The 20,731-nt window shown below is 40.0% G+C and overlaps 3 protein-coding genes across 5 annotated transcripts; 2 read left to right on the top strand and 1 right to left on the bottom strand.

Annotated features, from left to right (window-relative positions):
• The first annotated feature begins 523 nt into the window (after positions 1-523).
• Positions 524-9,025, top strand: ppt2b (palmitoyl-protein thioesterase 2b). Of its 2 annotated transcripts, none has more exons than XM_026230239.1 (8): positions 524-850; positions 3,385-3,538; positions 5,495-5,590; positions 5,670-5,777; positions 6,978-7,061; positions 7,144-7,244; positions 7,351-7,405; positions 7,898-9,025. In XM_026230239.1, exons 1-7 carry the CDS (start codon positions 710-712, stop codon positions 7,369-7,371), a joined length of 705 nt encoding a protein of 234 aa, XP_026086024.1. In that variant the 5' UTR covers positions 524-709; the 3' UTR covers positions 7,372-7,405; positions 7,898-9,025. The 2 variants fall into 2 exon arrangements, with proteins under 2 accessions (XP_026086024.1, XP_026086023.1); XM_026230238.1 differs by having other exon boundaries at positions 525-850; positions 7,144-7,228.
• Positions 9,026-12,666: 3,641 nt separating this feature from the next.
• LOC113061031 (zona pellucida sperm-binding protein 3-like) lies at positions 12,667-14,622 on the bottom strand. 2 transcript variants are annotated; one of them, XM_026230235.1, is made up of 7 exons: positions 14,074-14,622; positions 13,722-13,840; positions 13,535-13,638; positions 13,286-13,463; positions 13,082-13,199; positions 12,921-13,002; positions 12,667-12,859 (listed from the first exon to the last, which is right to left on the bottom strand). In XM_026230235.1, the coding sequence occupies exons 1-7, from the start codon at positions 14,605-14,607 to the stop codon at positions 12,678-12,680; spliced, it is 1,317 nt and encodes a 438-aa protein (XP_026086020.1). In that variant the 5' UTR covers positions 14,608-14,622; the 3' UTR covers positions 12,667-12,677. The 2 variants fall into 2 exon arrangements, with proteins under 2 accessions (XP_026086020.1, XP_026086021.1); XM_026230236.1 differs by having other exon boundaries at positions 12,767-12,859; positions 13,390-13,463.
• Positions 14,623-17,359: 2,737 nt separating this feature from the next.
• On the top strand, positions 17,360-19,410 carry LOC113061015 (zona pellucida sperm-binding protein 4-like). Its single transcript, XM_026230234.1, has 8 exons — positions 17,360-17,939; positions 18,009-18,196; positions 18,265-18,362; positions 18,434-18,591; positions 18,665-18,857; positions 18,930-19,077; positions 19,157-19,229; positions 19,308-19,410. The coding sequence occupies exons 1-8, from the start codon at positions 17,375-17,377 to the stop codon at positions 19,382-19,384; spliced, it is 1,500 nt and encodes a 499-aa protein (XP_026086019.1). The 5' UTR covers positions 17,360-17,374; the 3' UTR covers positions 19,385-19,410.
• Positions 19,411-20,731: the final 1,321 nt, after the last annotated feature.

The raw sequence follows: 20,731 nt of genomic DNA, 5'->3' as shown, positions 1-20,731 counted from the left end.
TTAGAAGATATTAAGCAGACACAGTACTAATACTCTAATGACTGCTAGCTGACATGGAGTTGCAAAGTTACTTACTGTTAGTATAATGTCTAAAGTAAACTATCGAAATAAAGTGTTACCAATAAATAGTCTGATTACGAATATTTTAAAATGTAATTTAATCAAATTACAAGTACTTAATCTGTGCAATCTGAGTAGTCCAGATTATTTAGTTTCATACATTGTCATTAGACTTGAGAGGTGTTTCTTACCTCAGATTGTGATGCATGGTTTACAAATGTATTTACAGTACATGGCATTTGTAAATATAGTCAAAGCTAAATGTTGTGACAGATTTTTAGAAACTAAAATAAAAAGAGAGAAAAAAAGAAATCATAAATTGAAATAATTCCCTTTTTCACAAAACTTATGAATCAAACCTCTTATTTTTCATAGAAGCTACACTGTGATGGGCAGAAAGCTTCATAATGTCTGGGAGTGTAGATGTCCGTCTGGGAGGGCAGCTGAGCACGGATATGACGAACGCTTGTTGATGTACTAACCGGAAGCAACATAAACAGATGCAGGTCGCCCTAAATATGATCGAGGGAGCCGAGCGCACACAGAAACTCACACAGGAGCGCCCTGGAGATCACTTCTGACCTCACTGTTTTGGTTTTATTGTAATTTTAATCTAAATTAGACGTGGTTTTGTTTTATCGTTATTGTTATGATGAAGGGTGCGTGTGTGTGGTCGCTGGTCACTGTGTGTGTGTTGTGTGTGTGTGTCGCGTATAAACCTGTGATCATCATTCACGGGCTCTTCGACACCTCTGCGGATTTTATCAACCTTCACCGATTCATCAACCTGGTAAAGCATTCCTCTGATAACATTATTATATGTTTCCTCTCGTTACTCTGTCACCAAGAATATCAAATCTGTCCGTGTGCACAGGGTCAATATACAGACAATAACTCCACAATAGAGACGACTAGAGGACAAAAACCTCCTTCTTACCACGATACAGACACTGGGAGTATAAAACAGTGATTCCATCTTTTTTATAATCTACCTAAAATTCTGTCCATTCATTTAGGGTTATTAATTAAAAGCATGTTTTTTTCAAATACCAAAAATAAATTAATAAAAATACTGTAGGTCTTATCTTCAGTTATTTAAAAAAGGAAGGAAAGATACTGAAATAAAATAAAATCATATAATGTTACATCATTTATTGCTGTAGACATGTTTTGTTGTAGTTCCTCATGACTGAGGATGGGAATAAGCAATGAGAGATAATGCCATGTGAGAAGCCATACTGGTGTGTATGTGTTGTCTGTTGGTTTTTAAATAATATAGTAAATAAAAAGAAAACCTATAGAATAGAAAAAGAATAGAGCAAGCTAGTGTTAGAGGTCTTTTTTAGAATACAAAAAGATTAGAAAGGTAGTTATTTTTATTTTTTTTATTTTAAGATTAGAATTAGAATAGTGAGTGCTAAAGTTAATCTTGCTGCCGCGTTCTGAATTAATTGTAAAGGTTTGATAGAATTGGCTGGAAGACCTGCCAAGAGAGCATTGCAATAGTCCAGCCTCGACAGAACAAGAGCTTGAACAAGGAGTTGTGCAGCATGTTCTGAAAGAAAGGGCTTGATCTTCTTGATGTTGAATAAAGCAAATCTCCAGGATCGGACAGTTTTAGCAATGTGGTCTGAGAAAGTCAGCTAATCATCAATCATAACTCCAAGGCTTCTAGCTGTTTTTGAAGGAGTTATGGTTGATATGCCTAACTTGATGGTGAAATTGTGATGAAACGATGGGTTTGCTGGAATCACAAGCAGTTCTGTCTTGGCAAGGTTGAGTTGAAGGTGATGGTCCATCATCCAGGAAGAAATGTCAGTTAGACAAGCTGAGATGCGAGTAGCTACCGTCGGATCATCAGGATAGAATGAGAGGAAGAGTTGAGTGTCATCAGCATAGCAGTGGTATGAAAAGCCATGTTTCTGAATGACAGAACCTAATGATGCCATGTAGACAGAGAAGAGAAGTGGTCCAAGAACTGAGCCCTGAGGCACCCCAGTAGTTAGATGTTGAGACTTGGACACCTCACCTCTGATAGGGAAGACTCAAACCATTGAAGTGTGGTTCCTGAGATGTCATTTGCCAGGAGGGTTGATCGGAGGATCTGGTGATTAACCGTGTCAAAAGCAGCGGACCGATCAAGCAGGATAAGTACTGAAGATTTGGATTCTGCTCTTGCCAGTCTTAGAGCTTCAACAACTGAGAGCAATGCAGTCTCAGTTAAATGTCCACTTCTGAAACCAGATTGGTTGCTGTCAAGGAGGTGGTTCTGTGTGAGAAAGGCGGGGACATAGTTGAACACAGCTTGTTCAAGGGTTTTTGCAATGAAACGAAGATGGGAAACTGGTCTGTAGTTCTCTAAAAGGGATGGGTTGAGGTTGGGTTTCTTAAGTAGTGGAGTTATACGAGCCTCTCTAAATGATGAGGTGAAAAACACCAGTGTGGAGGGATGTGAAACAGCCAAGTTTAATAACAGCCAGTTTGAAGGTTTTGGGGACATATCCTAATGACAATGAGGAATTAATAATAGTCAGAAGAGGATCTATGACTTCTGGAAGCACCTCTTTTAGGAGCTTACATGGTGTAGGGTCTAACATACATGTTGTTGGTTTAGATGATTTAACAAGTTTATACAATTCTTCCTCTCCTATAGTAGAGAATGAGTGGAACTGTTCCTCAGGGGGTCTATAGTGCAATGTCTGATGTGATACTGTAGCTGATGGCTGAATGGAATGCAATTTCATCTGTAATAGTATCGATTTTAGAAGTAAAGTAGTTCATAAAGTCATGACTGCTGTCTGGTGATCTGTATCTGGTGTGTGTGTGTGTGTGTGTGTGTGTGTGTGTGTGTTTTGTGTGTGGTCTGGTGATCTGTAACTGGTGTGTGTGGGTGTGTGTTGTCTGATGATCTGTAACTGGTGTGTGTGTGTGTGTGTGTTTTGTATGTGGTCTGGTGATCTGTAACTGGTGTGTGTGTGTGTGTGTGTGTGTTGTCTGATGATCTGTAACTGATGTGTGTGTGTTTTGTGTGTTGTCTGGTGATCTGTAACTGGTGTGTGTGTGTGTGTGTGTATTATGGTGATCTGTAACTGGTGTGTGTGTGTTTTGTGTGTTGTCTGGTGATCTGTAACTGGTGTGTGTGTGTGTGTGTGTGTATTATGGTGATCTGTAACTGGTGTGTGTGTGTTTTGTGTGTGGTCTGGTGATCTGTAACTGGTGTGTGTGTGTGTTGTCTGGTGATCTGTAACTGGTGTGTGTGTGTGTGTGTGTATTACGGTGATCTGTAACTGATGTGTGTGTGTTTTGTGTGTTGTCTGGTGACAGTCTCATCCAGGCACTAATGTGACTGTCCTAGACCTGTTTGACCGCAGCGCCAGCTTGCAGCCGCTCTGGAAACAGGTGGAGGGCTTTAAAGAAGCCATATATCCCATCATGCAGCACGCAGCCGATGGCGTCCACCTCATCTGCTACTCGCAAGGTTAGTAGCCCACACAATAGTGTTCAGCTGTGTGCTTTACTAGAGGCCGTTGCTGTTAGGCATGATGTGCTCTGCAACATCATGACATTACGCTGTGGTCTGCTGAGCAGAGAGAGGAAACGAGTTGTTCTTTTATCTGTTGCTGTGCTGGGGTTTGAGCACGGCGGAGGAGCTGCAGTAAACACTAGACAGCACCAGGACGGACAAAAACAAAGGTCCTCGTGTAGATTTGTTCTGAAGAAATAAATATGTGAAGTGGAAGGCCAAAATATTACAGTATATTTAGTGAGTAATCCACTGTTTTGTAGCGAGGGGCCAAACTGACAATTTTGACCTGAGATTTGAAGGTAAGGCCATAGTTTATGTTTTATAGGACGATGCACACAGAGCTACAGCCCTTTCTGTGGCATGCGTTAAACAGACCGAAGACCTTGCAATATGGCACACTGCTCTAGAGAAATCCACATTAAACCCCTATTTTACAGTCGCAGTGTTTTTCATAAACCCTTGACCGTGGGCAGATTTTATGGCATGGTTTCTGTGCCACCAAAGAGGATGGGTTAAATTGGACGGTAGCATTTTTTGCATGGCATTTGTGAATATAGTCAAAGCTAAATATTGTGACAGTGAGATTTTTAGAAACGAAAATTAAAAGAGAAAAAAAGAAATCATAAATTGAAATAATTCCCTTTTTCACAAAACTTGTGAGTGAGTGACGTGACATTCAGCCAAGTATGGTGACCCATACTCAGAATTTGTGCTCTGCATTTAACCCATCCGAAGTGCACACACACAGAGCAGTGAACACACACACACACACACACACTGTGAGCACACACCCGGAGCAGTGTTCATCATTTATGCTGCGGCGCCCGGGGAGCAGTTGGGGGTTCGATGCCTTGCTCAAGGACACCTAAGTCGTGGTATTGAAGGTGGAGAGAGAACTGTACATGCACTCCCCCTACCCACAATTCCTGCCGGCCCGGGACTCGAACTCACAACCTTTCGATTGCCAGTCCCACTCTCTAAACTTTTGCACACGGATGATGCTTTTTTTTTTTCTTTTAAAGAGGAACGTTTTCCAGAACAAATGCTGATTAAATCTATATTCTTTTCAGCTATCAAAACAATTGCATAGAACATAACTGAGTGCCACAAATATACTTTTTCCTAAGTTTTTGCATGCACCTCTTGAAGTATAATCTTATTTTTTTAATTATTTGTGATATAATGCAACAAAGAAAACTAAAGTTAACCGATTTTAATACCAGACCTTCCAATCTCCAGATCAGCTATTTACGTTTAGATATTTTTGTTCCATTCAATCATTTATAATTGTAAGGTTCTGAAGCTTGGTGACTAGTCCAGTCCTGTACATACGGGTACATTTACACTAGAGCTGTACCGGCCTCTAGTGGCTACACCCTGGTGTTACATATGGAGATCATTTATCTGCCCAGATAGTTCTTCACACTCGATTTTAAATGCCTTTTTCTCTGTTTTAATATTAAAAAATGCATTAATGGGAGAAAAATAATAATACAAATATTTTTTTATATATTTTAAAGATATATTTTTTATGACACAATACAAATATTGTTAAGTAAAATCCCCTCCAAATACAAAATCTTAATAAAAAAATATTGACATAGTAAAATGTAGTAGATTGATGTGAAATGTTAGACTCAGTGTGTTTCTTGGCCCATGAGTGTGATCCAGAGGTGAGGAGCATCAGGGGCTAAAGCTAACTGCTATAACTTAACTCTGTTCTAAAGTTTTATGTTTTGCATTTTGTGAACATTTTTTTTAAATGGGAGACTCTTAATAAGTTCTGCTTTTGACTTAATAAAGGTACAGATTTTTGCGGTGGTGCTCATTCTGCTCTCACTCCTGTTGTTGTAAGCGTGACTTGTCTTCTCTGAGGTTAACGCCAGGGCATGTGTGAATCTGTTGCAGGTGGCCTGGTGTGTCGAGGGATCCTGTCCACTCTTCCAGATCATAACGTGCACTCGTTCATATCTCTGTCTGCTCCGCAGGCCGGGCAGTATGGAGGTACGCTCAGAAACACATCTACAGACTGCTGAGAATCATCTGGTTTTGCTCATGTTTCATATTTGCTCTTCTTTTGTAGACACAGACTATCTGAAGTACCTCTTCCCTCAGTTCGTCAAATCCAACCTGTATCATGTGTGCTACACCGCAGTGGGCCAGAAGATCTCGATCTGTAACTACTGGAACGGTGAGTGGACGACTGGAGCAACATCATCCTGGTACTCAAACCATTAATGAGCCATCGGTTGCTTTTAGGTGATCTATCTTCTAATTAAATCATTTGTGTATTTTTGTCTTATTAAAGACTTTAAAACTAGTTTTTCGTAAACCCCTTGGGAAGCTTTGCCCTGGGTTGCTGTAATCTGTTAATGTTTGTGCTAATATGAGTTACACACAGACTTCTTCATTCAGTGCACGGATCACAACAATGGTAACAGTGCAGTTGGATTTACTTTTTATTAACCTGTTAAATGTCACCCCGTCCCGTATACGGGACGCCTACGTTGACTATACTATATTACAGTCAAATCTAATCTAATCTTGACAAACTATATATCGTTGGAAAGGTCTAAGACTCCCAAATATATATTTTACCAATATTTTTTGTTAAAAATTATGTAGGAAAAGTAATAGATGAATTTATGACAAGAGTGCACCCTCAGAAATCTACATTACAAAAGGAGCTTTTACCTTTGTTTAAAAATAAGACTTCCTCGTGGCCTTTTTCTCTATCACATTTTAGAAATCATCAGAAGTTATATATCACTTGAAAACATAAAATCTCAAAATTCATCCTTCAAAACCCATTTTAAAATCAAACATTGCATTACCATGTAAATGGTACATCAAAATCATGTTACAAAATGTTTTCAGTCATGAATTATAAAAATTTAGGTTTGTATCATGCACATTCATGTCTATCTTCAAAAACGTGAGTGACAGTTAACAGGTTAATTGTAACTGTAGCCATTTTATTTGCTCTTTTTGTTTTGCTACTCCTGCCAAGACAGCAAATAAAAACAACAACAGGAAAACAGAGCAATTGCATAATGTAGTTGTGCCGCAATGCACTCTGGGAGTCAGTGAGTATAATGAGTAAACCTAAAGCAAAGGATCCCCTACAGTTCTTTTGTAGTTACTAGTACTCTTCTGTAACTAAACAGTTGTCTAGTAGTAATTCAATTTACTTAGCTTTTTTGAGTTCGCCTAACTAATCAGATTCTTCAGTGAACTGTGACAGAACGGTTTGTGCTGTGTCCAACTAAGCTCAAGAGGAAATATACCTGTAACCATTTCTATTTCAATAGTGGTATTATTAAGAAGACGAGTGTGTTCCCGTGGTCTGGAGAGACATGCGGTGATGTTTCAGTGTGTGTTTTGTCTCCAGACCCTCATCACAGAGACATGTACATCAACAGCAGTGATTACCTGGCCATACTGAACAACGAGAAAGAAAATCCCAACTCTACAGGTGAGGAGACGCACATCACCTGCTTCCAGCGAAACACTAGTTCTGTTAGAGCTGCTGTGTGATGAAGTATTGTCTTGCACAGCTTGGAAACAAAACTTCCTGCGCATTAAGAAGCTGGTGCTGATTGGTGGAGCTGATGATGGAGTCATCACGCCGTGGCAGTCGAGGTTGGTCCAGTCACCGGTCAGCTCGGTCATCTTCAACTATGAGTCACAAACGCTTGTGATGGGTGTTTTCCATTATTTGTTGTTAAGAGATTCTTATGATGCCTCATTTTCTTGCTTTTCAGTCAGTTCGGTTTCTACGATGAGAATGAAACGGTCGTTGAGATGAAAAACCAGAAAGTAAGTCCAGAGTAATGTGTCCTCTGACTCTGACAACAAATACCATGTGTGTATATGTGTATATAGTGCTGTCAAAATTAGCGTGTTAACGCAGGTGAATAATTTTTCCAGTTTAAACTGTTTAACACCGCTAATGCAGAGGCCTCCATCACTGTTTTCAGTTGCACAGACACACACGAGGATGCACGCTGTAGCCTTATCATTTGATATTAAACGTGAAAGAAACTCCAAACTGTCACCATAGTCAAAGAATGCCAATCCAAATAACAATAGATGTTAAAATTGATCGCTCTCAGTAGTAGTGTAAGGCTTTAGTGATATTTAGGGGGAAAATATCTATTATAAATCTGAGACCTCATCAGTGATACTCGCCTTCAGTCATAAAAGAGACCCCATTAAACAAATGTATGGTTCTCCGTAATGAGAGCCAGCTCAGGACCTCAGACCCTCGACAGATTGGACTTCCTCCTCATGATTCCTCATGTTTTCCAGGTGTTTTTGACGGACATCTTCGGGCTGAAGACGCTGTACGCTCGAGGAGATCTGGCTCTGTGTTCGATGGCAGGTGTCGCTCACGTCTTCTGGCACTCCAATGAAACCGTTTATAAAACCTGCATTGAGAAATGGCTCACGTAGACACTGACAAGCGCCCACACTTGACTACAGATCTTTCTCTATTTTCTATTCGTTGTATACATGTCGTTACAGGACACTAATGCATGACCTCATACACACATTCAGTGAAATACAGGGGTAGAGAGGTGACTTCTAAATATAAGGAATAACCATCAGTGCCTGAGGGATACATTTCTCATTTTGCAGAAAGATCTGAAGCTCTATTTTTCAATGTGTAGATATAGTTTCTATTTCCTCTTGAATTATGTGGTGTGTTTGATGTGGACTGTGCTGCTGCAGTAACATTTATGCCTTACATATGATGTGTTTGGACATGACTTTGTCTCTAATCCAAGTGCTAACAGTGCAATGAGAAAGGAGAGAATAAGGGAGAAAGGAGAAAAAGGGATAGCGTGAAAGAAAGCGGAAAGGGAATTGCATTTGTAGGATAAAGCATTACCTCTCACTTCCCGACTCTGAACCGCTCATTCATATGAAATACTTTTACTGTTATTTTATAATCATGGAAACCTGGTGTTTTATGCTTGAAGGTCATCTTGCTCTAACAAGGTGTTCAGGTCACATAGTGTTAACATTTTTAGAAAGATTGAGAAAAGGGTTTAATAGAAGCACAATTTGAGAGAATGCGTTGTGAAATCTATTTCCTCTGGCTGAGATAAACACATGCTATACAGATGAGTACTGTACAAAACATATTTATTGTTATCATAGCAGTGTTATGTGCTTGGTTTTATGTTTTGGCTTGCTTGAACTATTTTTAATTAAATGTCTAACATTGGGGGTTATCGGATAGTTTACCATAAAGTATAAGTATAGTGTCTGAAGTAGAGAACTCTTTAATACTGAAGTACAATTTTCAATATTTCAACACCGTGAACATCTTCAGATGTAGATTTTGTAAGGGACTTGAGCTTCATACCAGTGTGCTTTACTGTTTGTACTCAAGCCATCTTTCAGAATAAAATTGCCATTTTATGAAGTTTACAGTGTTGTCTATTGTTAAACGTTATTTTGCATAAGTGCAGTGATCTGAAGCAGGGTTCCTCGAATCTTTCCCCCGAGGCCCAGAGCGCTGCAGAGGTCACACTCGGTCACCTGTGATCTTCTAATGATCCTGAACACACTGATAGACAAGAGCCAACAGTGTGGGGTGATGCACCAAGTTACCTTATCAGATTACTTTTGACTTTAGAAGAAAATATCAGAGTTACATTTTCACACTAGTAACTTCATTAACTTAGTTTCCGCGTCTCGACTGACTGCTCTCATGTTCAGAGCACTGTTACTGTAGATCTAGACTAAACGAGACCCTGGACACAAAACCAGTCATAGGGGTAAATGTTTTCAGATTTATGCATCATCTGAAAGCTGAATAAATCCTCTTTCCTTTGATTTCCTATCAATTTCCTATGGTTTGTTAGGAGGACTATATTTGAAAATCTGGAATCTGAGGGAGCACAAAAAACTAAATATTGAGAAAATCATCTTTAAAGTTGTCCAAATTAAGTTTTTAGCCATGCATATTACTGCACTAATCAAAAATGAAGTTTTCATATATTTACAGTTGGAAATGTACAAAAAAATTTAATGGAACGTGGTCTTTACTTAATATCCTGATGATTTTTGGCATAAAAGAAAAATTGGTAACACTTTAGAATAATGGTTCATTAGTTAATGTTAGTTAATTCACTAATTAACATGAACAAACGATGAACAATAAGTTTATTACTGTATTTATTCATCTTTGTTAAGATTAGTTAATGAAAATACAGTTATTCATTGTTAGTTCACGCTAATTCACAGTGCAATAACTAATGACAAACACAACTTTTGATTTGAATAATGCATTAGTAAGTGTTGAAATTAACATCAACTAAGATAAATGCTGTAGATGTAGATCATGTTAACTACAGTAGTTAACTAACATTAACATTATTCAAAAGTGTTACCGAAAAATCAATGATTTTGACCCATACAATGGATTTTTGGCTATTGGGATAAATATACCCCAGCAACTTAAGGTTTTGTGCTCCAGGAACATAAATATGAACATTTATTGACTCATCTCACTCTCACAAAAACAGACTAAGTATTCTTTAATATGAATGCCCTTTATTTCAATCCCATTTTATTAACCAACGTCTGCTACTGACCTTCGATGGTTCATCCAAAACTAGAAAGGACACATTTGTTTGAGTGCTGTTATTGCTGAAGAGTGTTGAACTAGCTTCTGCGCCCTCCACTGTACAGACGTTCATTTCCTTCAGCCTGCCTCATTCACTTCACTTTTACATTTGTAAAATAATTTTATATATTACAAACAAACAAGCAAGCCCTGTCCAGATTTAAAAAGTAACTCAAAAAGTAACGTAATGCATTTCTTCCCATAAAAAAGTGACCAAGTAACGTAACACGTTTTTAGGGAGTAAGGCACTATTTGAATGCATTACTTTTAAAAGTAACTTTCTCCAAAACAACGCTGTGCAGGATCTGGATCTTGTGGGCCAGGTTTGAGGATCGCTCTGTGAGTGTAACCTGCCCTTGGATCTGTACGCCTAGTGTTGTGTTAGTGAGCCTGCTTCAGTCCAGAAGAAGAAACCATCTGAATGATTGAAAGCACTCGAGTGCAGTTCATTCTTATGTGCCACTGATCTGAGAGTCACTTCTTCATGTTTCTCTGAGTTCAGGGAAGAAAGCAGGTTATACAACATACCCGGGCAAGTTTACAAGCACAAGTGATACTGTACTGTCCAAAATCCTCATCGATAACCCTTACGATATGATGTTCATGTGGTATATGGTAATAAAGTACTATGAACTGTGGTGTGGTCTGGTTGCTGACAAATGAATATCAAAGATATAGAGACAGGAAACAGACAATCCTCCGATTTTCACAGATGGATCAAAGGGGAGCTGGTCTTCCTTTCAGTAAATCACATCAGACTGTTTCAGTGTTTCCACTTCCAATGTTAAAGATAATATGCATGAAAGTTAACCCTCTGGAGTCTAAGGGTATTTTTGTGGCCTGGATAAGTTTTGTCATGCCCTGATATTTGTGCTTTTTTCAGTTTCTTATAAACATCTAAATAGTTAAAGTCTAATATCACTGTAATCAGCACAAACTGGGCTATAATAATATGTGAGATGCATGCATGTACATGATTGTATTTTAGAGAAATAAAAATGTTATGGATGGTTAGTGAAAAGCTCAAAATGTTAAATCACTTGAATAAGGGAATAAAACACATACATAAAATTGGTTGCCGGAAAAGTTGAGAACTGGAGCTTGTAGCCTAGAATTTTTCTTTCTAAATTATGTGAAAATCATCTTGTTTACTGATTCACAGAAAACAATATATTTAAATTTTCTAAGACACTTTTTGTTGGTAAAAGTCATATGCGAGTAGGCGACAACTATCATGAATATCATTGTGATTTACACCTGAAAAGACAAAGGCCTGCATAATGAGCTGCATAATGAGCCTCCCATTCAACTGTGCCACTGAGAGGGAGGACTTACAAGAAAGAATGTGAGAACAAAATAAAAGTATATAATTTTATGTTTGTAGTTTATGAAGAATATATTTAATTATCCCACAACATAATTTAATATCCACTTGGGGGAGCAGTTAAACCGTTTTTTAGGAACAATCAAAGCTTACTTTCAAACAAATTTCTTGGCATCCTTCAGTCACGCAATACTTCAGAAATCCTTTTAACAATCTTATTTTCTACCAAAAAAAAAAGAAATCTATAATTATTTTTTATTATTAATGTTGAAAAGAGCGGAGAATATTTTTCAGTTTTTTTTTAGGGGGAATAAATTGAAAGAACTGCATGGTTTTTACATTTGTTAGAGTTATCTCTATTTGTTACATTTATATTATTTACATCAAGCTTTTGAATGGTATAGTATTGTATACGGTTACTGAAACTTCATAATGTTTCACTTGATTATACATTTAGTCAGGAATTATAGTTTGGAAAAAGTCTAACTAATAAAATGTTTACACGTTATGTGAAAACTAGTACAAATAAATAAAGAGACTTTTGAGGAAATCCATTTCCCAAATCCTCAACCACATCACATCTTTTTGGAGTGATTTAGGTCTTATTCCTTTCATCGCGAAGCAAACAGTAAAATAAAAACTTTAAGAACATTCTCGCTGCTTTTTCTTCTGTGTGGGACTGTGAATAGCGCGTTCACATTAGATATAATGAAGGGAGACATGAAAAACAGACGTTGCCTTGTTTTCATAAGGATTACTTTATCTCAGAATATTTCGGCAGCACTTGTTTAGTTTAAAAGTAGACATTACAGGCTTTCTATAGATATTCATTTCATTTTAATGACGTGTTTGTACATGCCGATCAGCGGAGACAAAGGCTGCAGACAGCGCATCTTGTTTGTCATCTTTATTTTATAAGTGCACAAAAGGGTTTAATGTCTGGATCCAAAAAAAACTAAACCCTTTACTGATTCGATTGATGTATTGCTCTTATCTGTATGATTAAAACAGTGTAATTTAAGTTCTTTTTGGGGTTATCAGGAGAAAATAACACATGCGTTAATCGACTCGAAAGGGTTAAACTAGACAAGAAAAACAGAAACGAGAATAAGTTTGCTCCCCCACATTTATTGAAGACCAGCTAATGTCTTCTTGTGCTCTTGAACCACTACAGGACCGAGCGAGGCCTTCCCTTCCCACTGAAAACACCTTCCTACCTCCAAAAGGAGAAGCAGCAGTTCCACCATCAGGACCACATGTTGAGTCACAGCAACCACAAACCTGGTTGTTCCCATCAGCAGCAAGCCACCTGCAATACGAAATCTCAGACATGGCACCTTTAAATGTATTTGTAAGTGGCATGAACATACCCATTGGCAAAGAACAGGATTTGTGGAGCGCGTCACTAGGTGCAGAAGCAAGAGTGGCCTTCAGAACACACGTCATGTAGATCTGCAAGAGACACCACGGGTAAGGGGACACGAACCAAAGCAAATGGGAGAGGTCATTCTCCAACACTCATAATACAGACAGAAGGACTGGATCCCCCCTGGAACATGAAGGCCTCCAGCTGGAACCGGATTTTGTCTTCCTGGGATCGAGGCATGAAGCGCGAGCTGGAAGCTGTGACCTTGGCATCCACAAGACATCCGAGTAAAAAGTAGTTGTCAGGGACAAAGCGGTTACAAGGAGCAAACTCATGTCAACTCTGCAGCATCTGGTGACATGAACACACCCATGATTCTCAATGAACAAATATCTCGGAAGGGCGTTCACATCAGGTACTTGGGTGGCCATACAGCGGTCCACAAACACACGCAGAGGGACGTGGTTGTATACCTTCACAGATGCCTCAACATTAATAACGTCACCCAGGAAGTAAGAGTTTGAAGGCCTCTCATAGGACCAGTCATCTGCAAGAGGGAAGAACTGCTTAGGCACAGCCTCGTTCACAAGGCAGAAGGTCTAGAGAAACTGCACAAACCAGTCATGAGCTTCAGGGAGAACACAAAGACTTCTTCACCAGCCTCCATTGAGGCATAAGGGACCCAAGTTGGCTTCAAGGCACTACTGCTGGCATTTTGAAACCTGCATTTCAAGAAGTGACCAATTAAATGGGCTTCCAGTTCCACCACTGCAAGCAATGCCACAAGTAACAAAAGGTCACTTACCTTTGATAGTGGCATTGAACTCCAATAACTGCACCACCTGCACGGGTAATCGGAGTGCCAGCAAACGCCTCAGGAGTGTAGGTAAGGGCAAAGGTGTAGACAAGCTCATCCTTGGTCATCTATACTGACGTTGTTACCAAGAGGGTTCTCCGAAAAAGAGAACCCATTCCAAAAGGCATCTTAGCAAGTCATGCCATAACACTTGGTTACCCGAGTAAACAGTTATTAAGAGTCTTTCCCACTAAAAGACAACCGTCCCATGGATGGTTCCCTGAATCTAGAACGTATACCAAAACAAGGGCCCCATTTTTAGTAGGGTTCAATAAATCTAGGAACACTTAACAGCTCTTACCATCAAGACACTGTTGCAGTCCTGCAGTTCATTCTCAAAGAAGAGCACCTTAGAGCCTGGGACCAAACTGACAACAGGACATCCTCCCAGAGTTAGACCAGATGGCTGGATCAGTTCACCATTGCTAAACAAGTCCTGCTGTACCTCCACATGAATCCGGTTCTCACCGCATTGAATAGCTACACTACTTGGGGTCACAGGTTGCCTCAAATGGAAGTCCACCGCCATCTCACTCGGCACTTCTGGAACAATGGGAAACCTCCAGTCCAAAGGCTTCACTGGACCCTGCAACACCTGCTTCTCCTGAAGACCAAGAGGCTCTTGTGCAAATCCTCTGTAGTCGAGACTCTGAAACAGAGAGGCCTTCTGCAAAGTGTTCCCGAGCACTTGAGAAGAAACAGTCACTCTGGAAGCTGGATATGATTGATGCTTCTTGCTTTTTGGACTTTGACTGGAACTCAAACTTCCAAAAGCATTCTTCAGATCAAACACCACAAGCACAACCAGCACTAACACACATTGCAGAGGACCCATCCTGACAAACGTTAACACAATACCCACCAGTGCTCGTCTTTGCCATTAAGTACAGCTTTGAATTTAAGCGGCTCCTCCCCTTTCAGCTTGATTGATTACCTTTGGACCTCCAAAGGTCTCTGGGCCTGTAATTAACAAATGAGAACGTTCTGGAATGTCACTAGCCAATGGAAGGCTTGATAAGGATCTGAGATTTTCATCTACACTTATTCACAATTTTACAATTAAAGTTGAATGAATGAACCTTTATTGCCCCGAGGGGAATTTGTCTTGCACTCAGTGGAGCCACATTGAACATTTAAGCACAAACAACAATAAATAACAATAGATAAATAGTAAAAGAAAGGACACAACAAACATCTAACCACATTGAGGACATAAAGAATACAGAACATTGACATCAACAACAACAAGATCAACACAGTAATGACAGCGCATCAGTCCAGTAGCTAAAAATGCATACAATTAAGGAAATAATAAATGGTAAAAGGTGCACTTTTAAAATATATCTATGTGCCTGAGCTTGATTTGTTCAGTAACTGTATGCTCCTTGGCACAAAAGATAAAATGGCACGTTTAGTTTTAGTCCGGGGCATTCTGAATCTACATCCAGAGGGCAGGGGGGAAAACTCTGAAAAAAGTGGGTGGGATGGATCATCCAGTATCCTCAGGGCCAGATTGAGGGTATACTGTTCGGTGAGGGTAGTTATGTTTTTTATTTCGGATCCAGTGATTTTCCTGCCCATCTTAGTCACCCTGTCCAGCATGTTTCTGTTTTGGACAGAAAGAGCACCCCCCCAGCACTGGATGGCGAAAGTCACCACACTCTGAATAAAAGTTAAATAAAACAATGTCAGAGTTGTGGTGTCTGCATTAAAACTACGCAATTTCCTTAAAAAATGAAGCCTTTGCTGTGCTTTTGAGTATCGTGCCAATGTATTAGAAGACCAGGTGAGTTTGTGATCAATAATAGTGCCTAGATACTTATACTCCTCCACTGTCTCAATGACTGTCCCATGAATAGTGATAGGTTGCAATGGAGGGGGCCTTTTCCTAAAATCAATCACCATTTCTTTTGTTTTAGACACGTTTAAAATAAGTGAATTTTGATTGCACCAGTCATGGAAATGGTCAACCTCAGACCTGTAGTCTTGATCACTGTCTGTTAGAAAACCAACTAGTGCAGCATCATCTGCAAACTTAATTAGTGAACAGTTGGAGTGGTGGCTAACACAATCATTAGTGTATAAAATAAATAACAATGGTGATAAAACACATCCTTGTGGCACACCCGTGTTTGTAATAATGGTTCTAGAATGACTGTAACCCGCCCTCACATACTGTTGTCTCCCTGTTAAAAAATCCGGAATCCACTGCACCAAAATGAGGTTTACACCCATTTGGGTCAGCTTCTCTATCAACATGTGTGACTGAATGGTGTTGAAAACTGAAGAGAAGTCTGCAAACAGAATGCGTACATGAGAGGCAGTTGTTTCCAGATGTTTATAAATTCCATTCAGGAGGGTTGTGACAGCATCTTCCACTCCCCTCCTCTCTCTGTACGCAAACTGTAATGTGTCCATGTGTTCATGAGTTTGTATTTTAAGACGTGTTAAAATGATCCGCTCAAAGCACTTCATGGCAACAGAAGTGAGTGTCACTGGTCTAAAATCATTTAATCCAACTGGTTTGGGTTTCTTAGGAAGTGGTACTATTTCCCCTGTTTTCCATATCACTGGTATTGTGTGCGTGTCAATTGATTTCTGAAACAGTCCTCTGAACACCGGGCTCAGTTGTTCTTTTCAGCTCTTTAGGATGATGCCTTCCAGCCTGTCAGGGCCGGCAGCTTTCCGTGTCCTTATATGGGAGAAGATCCCATATAAGTTTGACAGTGTGTCTATGATAGACAAAGAATGTCATTAAAAAAGTGCCTGATATGACTCAAATAATAGAGAATATTCATAAAAATCTCTCTCTTTTTTAAAGAGCTTTTAGTTTATCATTGGAAAAGATTTGGAAAACTGTAGAATTACATCACTTGCTCCCCAATGAATCCTCTGCAGTGAATGGGTGGCATCAGAACGAAAGTCCAAAGAGCTATTATAAATATCAAAATAATCCACAAGTAATTCACATCAATTACGGTCTTGTGAAGGGAAAGGCTGTCTGTTTATAAGAAACAAATCCATCGTTGAGAAATTCAAATGATTGCTTCCAGCCAAAATATGAGTTCATAATCCCAATTAAAGGTGCCATAGAATGCATTGATACAATATTTTAAATGAGATCTACATAAAAGGTATGTGGCTTGGGTATGGGCAAAAATTCTCTGGAACGGTTTTACATGTCCATTTACAACCCTGGGATTTGTCCCTAGAATTATTTGGAAGGGTCATGAACAATAATGTTGAGCTCTGCTCTGATTGGATGTTTCACAGCGTGGCTCTCTTCTGTCCAGCGTGAACGATGGCGAGATTAGGCATCCAACCTGATATGTTTGAGCCTGTATCAGACGAAGATAAAGATTTGGAAAGAATGTTTAGCGTCCGCGTGAACGAGTCTTGAGAGACTTGTCAGTGAAGATGTGGACGCAGCCTCTGTGTTGCTTTTATACGCGTTTTTTCTCAATAAGAATTGAATCTCGAGATCCAATGAGAATCACCCAGTTGTTAATGAAGAGGGAGGGGCTATCATTAATTAGCTGGAATCTGTAGAATACAAAAAGACCAAAGGGCAATAGCTTCACTTTGTGTTTAGCTGTTGAATAATGGCTGGAATTTGGTGTTTGGCTCAGATTTTGGTGGTCTGTGTTTTCTGTCATGCTGTCCCACAGTGGAGTCAATCGCTTCAGGATACTCAAGCTCTGATGATCCAGCAAACTGACCAGCAGTTTCAGCTCCAGAAGCCAGTTCAACAGCTAACTAACCAGCAGTTTCCGTTTCAGAAGCCAGTTCCACAACAACCTAAGCAGCAATTTCCTTTTCAGAAGCCAGTTCCACAACAACCTAAGCCGCAGTTTCCGTTTCAGAAGCCAGTTCCACAACAACCAAAGCCACAGTTTCCAATTGAGAAGCCAGTTCCACAACAACCTAAGCCGCAGTTTCCGCTTCAGAAGCCAGTTCCACAACAACCTAAGCCGCAGTTTCCGCTTCAGAAGCCAGTTCCACAACAACCTAAGCCGCAGTTTCCAATTGAGAAGCCAGTTCAACTTGATAAATGTGCTGTAGCTGATTCTGAGCAGATCCAATGTGGTCTACCTGGGATCAGTGGTGCTGAGTGTGAAGCTATCAACTGCTGCTTTAATGGACAGCATTGTTTTTATGGGAGGGCAGGTAAACATTCTCCATGTTATTCTGTTCGTGTTAAACAGTTTGTCTAAATTTAACTTGCTCTTGTTCTAGTGACTGTCCAGTGTATTAGAGATGGTCAGTTTGTGGTAGTGGTGTCTCGAGACGTTACCTTGCCTCGACTGAGTCTGGATTCTGTTCAACTACTGGGTGGAAACGACCCAACTTGTGCTCCTGTGGGGTCTACACCTTCCTTTGCTATATACCAGTTTCCTGTGACTGCATGTGGCACGAGCGTGATGGTAAGCAGCTGCTACTGCTTTTATTCTGCATCGCTTGGACTGGATGCTGACACCGTTTCTATTGACAGGAGGACGGTGGATATGTGGTGTATGAAAACCGAATGACCTCATCGTATGAAGTGGGGATTGGACCATATGGTTCCATCACAAGGGACAGTCATTTTGAGTAGGTGATCCATGACTTGGTGTGACCACTAATCCCTGATAAATGCTACAAGTTTGCTGTGTGTCGTCCAGGTTTCTCTTCCAGTGTAGATATTCGGGAACTTCTGTGGAAGCTCTGGTTGTGGAGGTCAACTCTGTTCCTCCACCTCCACCAGTAGCCGCTCCTGGACCTCTCAGGGTGGAGCTCAGACTGGCCAATGGCCAATGTGTCACCAAAGGCTGTGCTGAAGGTAAGGTCTTGTCCGGTGTCTGCCTAAAGCCTTTCAAACTGGAGTCTGGTTAAACCCCAGTGTTGTTCCTCAGGGGATGAAGCCTACACGTCCTACTACAGTGACACTGATTATTCCATCACAAAAGTCCTGCGAGAGCCTGTGTATGTTGAGGTTCATATTATGGAGAGGACTGACCCCAACATTGTCCTGATGCTGGGACGTTGTTGGACCACTTCAACCCCCAGTCCACTCAGTCTCCCCCAGTGGGACCTTCTGATCGACGGGTGAGTGTACAGCCAATCTTCATCCTTTTAGTCTGCTGGGAGACCCTTTCTAACCTTCTCTTTTGTCTTCAGATGCCCTTACCCGGACGACCGCTATCTGACCACAATGGTTCCAGTGACTGGATCGTCTGGTCTTCAGTTCCCAAACCACTACAAGCGCTTTGTTGTGAAGATGTTCACATTTGTAGATCCAGCCTCACTGGCTGCTCTGCAGGAAACCGTATGCCCCCCTTTACTTGAACATTTGTGTATTTACTACTTGTGGGTTCTATGACTTGGGCCTCTTTCTTCCCTGTCAGGTCTTCATCCACTGCAGTACAGAGGTGTGCCATCCATCATCTGGCTCTTGTGAGCAAAGCTGCACCAGGAAACGTGAGTTCTTGCTTTCTCTCAACAAAAGGAACCGAGCATTTTAGAAGTGCGTTCTCACTTCTAACACTTCTCTTTCAGGAAGAGACACTCGTATCAAGGCTGTCTCTGGGGAGCAGACTGTGGTTTCTAGTGGAGAAGTCACTCTGGTCATGTAAATCTAGTGTTTTTAATAAACCGTGCAGAACTGAGGTATCTCTTTGTCTATTGTTTTGGTTCGACAGAATCCGGGATTACATGCCTCTTCCCAGTTGTTTTTTTCCTCGCACTATTAAACCAAGGCATTCCTCTATCCATCTTCCAGTTGTTAACCTGGGGCAGTTCAAGGTTCCCCTGTTTTAATTTGTCTTCCAAACGGTAGTTTGGCTCGCGATATTCACAATATAAAGTTATGTGGATTACTTGCTGCTTTATTAAATCCAACTCAAATTGCTGAGCTCAAGTTTTAAATGGAAGTCATTCTCGACTGTCTTGAAGCAAACACGAAACAGTGTCAATTGTCCTCAACTCAAAGTAATGCTATTAAAGGGATCCTCCTCCCAAAATGAAAATGGTGTCACTAATCACTTACCCCAGTGTCGTTCGAAACCTGTAGAAACTTCATTCGTTTTTGGAACACAATTGAACCCCTTACTTGTCACCCCCCCCCCCCCCCCATTTTCAGCATGGAGACACGAATGACATGCCCAAAATTAAAAGGTTGCTGCTAAGAGTCTTTCTTACTATATACATAATCAACATCTGTTCACACAGCTGACACCTCAAAGTTTACTGTTCAGGAATCAGAATTACTTAGACTGTTATAATAGAGATGTATGTAAGCTCAAACATGTCGGTAAAAATATTTAAAACCTATTTAAAAGTGATTTGTAGGATATGATTTTAGATACATAATGAAGCAAAGCCACAAGTCTACTAATACTTCATTTTGACATTTCAGAATATAATCCCACAAAGTGTGAATTTTATGAAACCATTTCTAAGACGGTGTCATGTGTGTTTTTAGAGAAGGCTAGTAAAAATGATTTATGACTCCTGGAATGCAATTATCTTTTGTTTGGACTGGCAAAACTGCTCCATTCATGATTCTATTGTTACGAAACGAGCCTTTCACACATGGGCCAGGTATGACCCAAAATCCTGATTCTTCATTTATCATTATTCCAGTATACATTTACCGCACTATTATCAAAAACCTTACTATAAAAATACAACAAAACATTTTCTTACAACCTTTGACAAAATGATTACAAAATGCATTATGAAGAAGAACTGCACCTGCTATGTAGCTGCATTAGAGCTAACGTTAGCATCAAGCTACATAAGACTATTCATGAAAATTAACCGATTGTTTGTAATAACTTCCTTTTGCGATCATGTGGAATTTTACTGCTGTAAAAATATGCTACTTATAGCCTTTTACGTCGCTGCACAAGTTAGCATTTCAGATGTACATTTTTAATATTGTTATAAAAACGCCCAAAATCACATACCAACCATTAACT

This window comes from Carassius auratus, chromosome 4 (genome assembly GCF_003368295.1).
Source record: "Carassius auratus strain Wakin chromosome 4, ASM336829v1, whole genome shotgun sequence".
NCBI lineage: Eukaryota > Metazoa > Chordata > Actinopteri > Cypriniformes > Cyprinidae > Carassius > Carassius auratus.
This window is presented reverse-complemented; position numbering and strand designations above follow the sequence as displayed.

What these genes read in the sequence shown, in the direction of transcription:
- LOC113061031 (XM_026230235.1), bottom strand. Translation starts at nt 14,607, where the DNA reads ATGGGTCCTCTGCAATGTGTGTTAGTGCTGGTTGTGCTTGTGGTGTTT. An exon ending in ACTGCAACAGTGTCTTGATG is followed by an intron (nt 13,841 to 14,073) that starts GTAAGAGCTGTT and finishes ACGTCAGTATAG; the next exon opens with ATGACCAAGGATGAGCTTGT. An exon ending in ATCCTGTTCTTTGCCAATGG is followed by an intron (nt 12,860 to 12,920) that starts GTATGTTCATGC and finishes TTCGTATTGCAG; the next exon opens with GTGGCTTGCTGCTGATGGGA.
- LOC113061015 (XM_026230234.1), top strand. Translation starts at nt 17,375, where the DNA reads ATGGCTGGAATTTGGTGTTTGGCTCAGATTTTGGTGGTCTGTGTTTTC. An exon ending in TTGTTTTTATGGGAGGGCAG is followed by an intron (nt 17,940 to 18,008) that starts GTAAACATTCTC and finishes CTCTTGTTCTAG; the next exon opens with TGACTGTCCAGTGTATTAGA. An exon ending in GCAAAGCTGCACCAGGAAAC is followed by an intron (nt 19,230 to 19,307) that starts GTGAGTTCTTGC and finishes CTTCTCTTTCAG; the next exon opens with GAAGAGACACTCGTATCAAG.
- ppt2b (XM_026230238.1), top strand. Translation starts at nt 710, where the DNA reads ATGATGAAGGGTGCGTGTGTGTGGTCGCTGGTCACTGTGTGTGTGTTG. An exon ending in AGAAAATCCCAACTCTACAG is followed by an intron (nt 7,062 to 7,143) that starts GTGAGGAGACGC and finishes TGTCTTGCACAG; the next exon opens with CTTGGAAACAAAACTTCCTG. An exon ending in TTGAGATGAAAAACCAGAAA is followed by an intron (nt 7,406 to 7,897) that starts GTAAGTCCAGAG and finishes CATGTTTTCCAG; the next exon opens with GTGTTTTTGACGGACATCTT.